Raw genomic sequence first — 3,978 nt, forward strand, 5'->3', positions numbered from 1 at the left:
AGCTGAAACGTGCTGACAGGAAGAAAAGAATTTGGAGGACATCAACTTCCACTGATAATTCAGTGAAAATTGACAGCCAGTGATAGTGATGAGTTCTTCAGAAGAGGTGAGACTCCAAAATGTGTGAATATATATATTTATTTATATTGTGTGTGTGTGTGTGTGTGTGTGTGTGTATACATATATGTAAAACTTGTGTAAAAACACTCAACTCAGCAAAGCTGATCATCATAGTGACATTGCTGCATTTGGGAACAACACTATTCATCATACACTGATCTTAATTATTGCATTTTGTATTCTTATTCTTTTAGAATGGTCTGGTTAAATAAAAACAAAAATAAATAAATAATTAGATACATAATTAAAGTTGATTCTAAAAGATACAGGTAGCCAGTGTACTATTTTAAACAGTGGGGTAATGTGATCCATTTTCTTGGTTTTGGTTAAAACTATGGGCACAACATCTGAATTGTAGTTTTCTTATCAGCTTCTTGGATAAACCAGTAAAAACAGAGTTACACCAGGCTACATGGTGAGTCATAAAAGGATGAGTGAGTATTTATGCATCTTTCTGAGTTAAAAAGAGTCTGATTTTGGCAGTATTACCAAGCTAAAAAAGGTAAGCTTTAATGCCATTGTTAGCATTTGTTGAGAATTAAAATTTGGGCTAATTTAGAATATAAACTTTTGGTCTAGGTCCAAGTTTTTGTATATTATGTTTATTCTCAAGAACACAAAAACAATCATACAGGCAGAAAACAAGTAATGTTTCAAGTTTAGAAAGAACACCAGATTACCCAGCCACATAGAAGACATTGGGGGATGAGGTGACTTTCAGTCCAGTAGGGTTCTCTTATGTGCCAAAAGGGTTTGAACAAACACAATTCAACTAATGAGGCCCCTGGATGAGTGGAATATGCTGTCTGGACACCTGTTATTATCAAGAAAGTCAACAATAACTGGCAATCACCTCTCAGGCCTCAGTGGTAGTGTTGTACCAGGCAGTTATAGACTGTCATATTCATGAGTGTTAATAGTAATAGCTTGTACATTACAAAAATCTAAAAAAAAAAGAAACAGACAGCAGGCTACTGACCTGCATATTTTTATTCAACCCCAAAACCATTTGTTTTAATTAAAGTATTATGTTTTTATAACCACTAGATTTTACAAATAGTCTACATATATTCGGTGTGAAGCCATTCAAAATCAACAAGGCCTGACTTTGTGTAGCAGTCACATCTAGGGATGCACCAATGTGTGTTGTTGGTGTTTAGAGGAGTGACACTTCCAAGAACACAGCAGTGAACTTTCTAGCTCTGGGGCGCCCTGGAAGCTCATTTGGTGGGTCGTGTGCCCGGTGTACAGGGGCTTTGAATCCTCTGCACTGACCATGGGATTGATTCTTTGCTGCATGTCGTCCCCCAGCTCATCAACTCTCTCTTCCTCTTTCCAGTCATATCTTCAGTTGTCCTATGATATAAAGCCATTTCATTGATGCAAGTCCACATTTTAGTTTTATCATATGATTTTGATTGTTTAATGATCTGTTGGATTGTCCTGCTGTACTACAAACTTAATTTTAAATGCCTATTGATGAGGTGATATCAGGGCTCTTCTAGGGATGAATTAAAACCCTGCAAACAAAAACAAAATTTTAGCCAGTTATTGTTTTTGCTTGTAAATTTGTGACTCAAATCTCTATTTCCAGCAGATTTATGACTTTAAAGTCTGAGAATACCTTTTTTCCTCATAAATGTATGAGTTTTTTCTTGTAAATATACTACTTTAATCAAGTTTTTAATTTGTTGTAACACACAGTAGTCCTAATATCGCCATAATCAATAACCCTATATCAGTTAAACATCCAGTTCCTACAAATTCCAAATTATGTATTTACATTTTGGTACTGTGGTTTAACATGTACGTATGACGTGCCTGGTCGTGACCATCATTGTCAAATATACTAAATTATTTGTATTTATTTACAGTTTACAGAAACACTTGACTTGTGCATATATAGACATTGTGTGTTTTTGGTCATTGTTGCTCTTTATACATTTGTACTTACTTCTATGTACATAATGGTTCTATGTTTATTTTTACCTGACTTTGTCAAAGTCTTTGTAAGTGCACTGAGAGCAATTTAAAACTGGAGTCGAGTTCCAACACATACTTTAGCATGTAAAGCTGATTCTGCAGTGAGGTTCTGTCACATTGCTAGCTAATGGCTGGCAGTATTTGATCAAATCCTCCAATCTGACATTTATTTTTCTCTCTATGCTTTTCACAGTTGAAACATACCGACCAAGACAAGAGCAGTCCTCATCAGTGTCAAAAGTGTGGGAAGTCTTTCAGTCGGAGCTGTAGTCTAAGAAGACATGAACTCACTCATACTGCAGAGACACTGTACCACTGTGGACAATGCAGCAGCACATTCAGCCAACTAAATGCATACAAGCTACACCTGCAAAGCCATACTGATGAAACACAATACTGCTGTGACCAGTGTGGGACGAATTTCAGCAGCCAGATTTCACTGAGAAAACACATGCGTGGCCACACTGGGCCATACCAATGTGATCAGTGTGAAAAGACTTTCATTTACTTCAGTATTTACAAGATACATATGCGTGTCCACACGGGAGAGAAACCATACTCTTGTGAACAGTGCCCGAAGAGTTTTAGTTTTTTGAGTTCATACAAGAGACACCAGCTTAGCCACAGTGGAGAGAAGCCATACCAGTGTGACTTTTGTGGGAAAAGTTTTACTCAGTCAGGACATTTTAGTCTGCATTTGCGTAACCATACTGGAGAGAAACCATTTGAGTGTGACCAATGCGACAAGAGTTTCAGTGACTTTAGTAGTTACAAAATTCACATCCGCGTCCACACAGGCGAGAAACCATACTGTTGTGACCAGTGTGGGAGGAGTTTCTCACAGTTAGGCAATTACAAATCACATATGCGTATCCACACAGGAGAAAAACCATTCCGCTGTGAACTATGTGATAAAAGTTTCTCTATTTCTAAAACATATAAACAACATGTGCATACCCACACTGGAGAGAAACCATACCAGTGTAAAGAATGTAGAAAAGGCTTTGGTCGATTAAGCAATTACATGCGCCACCTTCGTATCCACACTGGAGAGCAACCATATAGCTGTGACCAATGTGGCAAATGTTTCAATAGTTCGTACAGTTACAGCCGGCACCTGCGTGTCCACACTGGAGAGAAACCATACTGGTGTTCACAGTGTAAGAGACTGTTTACCCGATCACAGTCTTTAAAGAAACACCGCTGTATTGAAATAGATGAAGAAAGTTCAACTTTGTGTAACGAAGCACAATTGAGCTGCTCACCAAGAGAACCAACAAATGACAACCATCAACAAATGACAAAATAAATTACAATGTGTAGGTTCATGGTAATGAAGGAACATGTCACCCAGCATAATGGTGTGACTTGACGTGTTAATAGTTTTTGTACAACAAAGAAACTCTGTGTATATCTGTTATTATTAGTCTATTCCACAAATATTTGTTAGGGAGATACATGCATTGTTGGCTTTGTTCTTTTCATGGGATTTTTTGACATTCAAAATAATATAGATTATGTCACCAGTCTAATCCATGAATTTGGTGCTCATACTACTCAGATCACTGATAGAACCTGGGCAATGCCAAAGTCAGGACTTGTCTGTCAGCATCAGGGTCCCAGTTAGGCTCCAACAAACCGAATTTTTCTATAAGTTTTTGTCTTTATGTCCAAACAATCTTAAATTAAGTTTTGAAAATGTCATTTTACACAAGATTATGCATAAATGTCATTATGACATTTAACCAGCAAGTTACGCTTTAATGGTCAGTTCACAGCTTCCATGTAGGTGAGATCTGCATGACATAAATGCTGTCATCTGCCCATGTCCATAACAGACCTGAATGTAGTCGTACATGCACAGTTCAAAACTTG

General features: G+C 37.4%; 1 protein-coding gene across 1 annotated transcript; it reads left to right on the forward strand.

Annotated features, from left to right (window-relative positions):
- Nucleotides 1–3,732, forward strand: LOC146330591 (uncharacterized). Its single transcript, XM_084716161.1, has 2 exons — nt 1–106; nt 2,297–3,732. The coding sequence occupies exons 1-2, from the start codon at nt 89–91 to the stop codon at nt 3,410–3,412; spliced, it is 1,134 nt and encodes a 377-aa protein (XP_084572287.1). The 5' UTR covers nt 1–88; the 3' UTR covers nt 3,413–3,732.
- The last annotated feature ends 246 nt before the right edge of the window (nt 3,733–3,978 follow it).

Source organism: Lutjanus erythropterus, chromosome 3 (genome assembly GCF_056507025.1).
Source record: "Lutjanus erythropterus isolate fLutEry1 chromosome 3, fLutEry1.hap2, whole genome shotgun sequence".
NCBI classification, from domain to species: Eukaryota; Metazoa; Chordata; class Actinopteri; order Lutjaniformes; family Lutjanidae; genus Lutjanus; species Lutjanus erythropterus.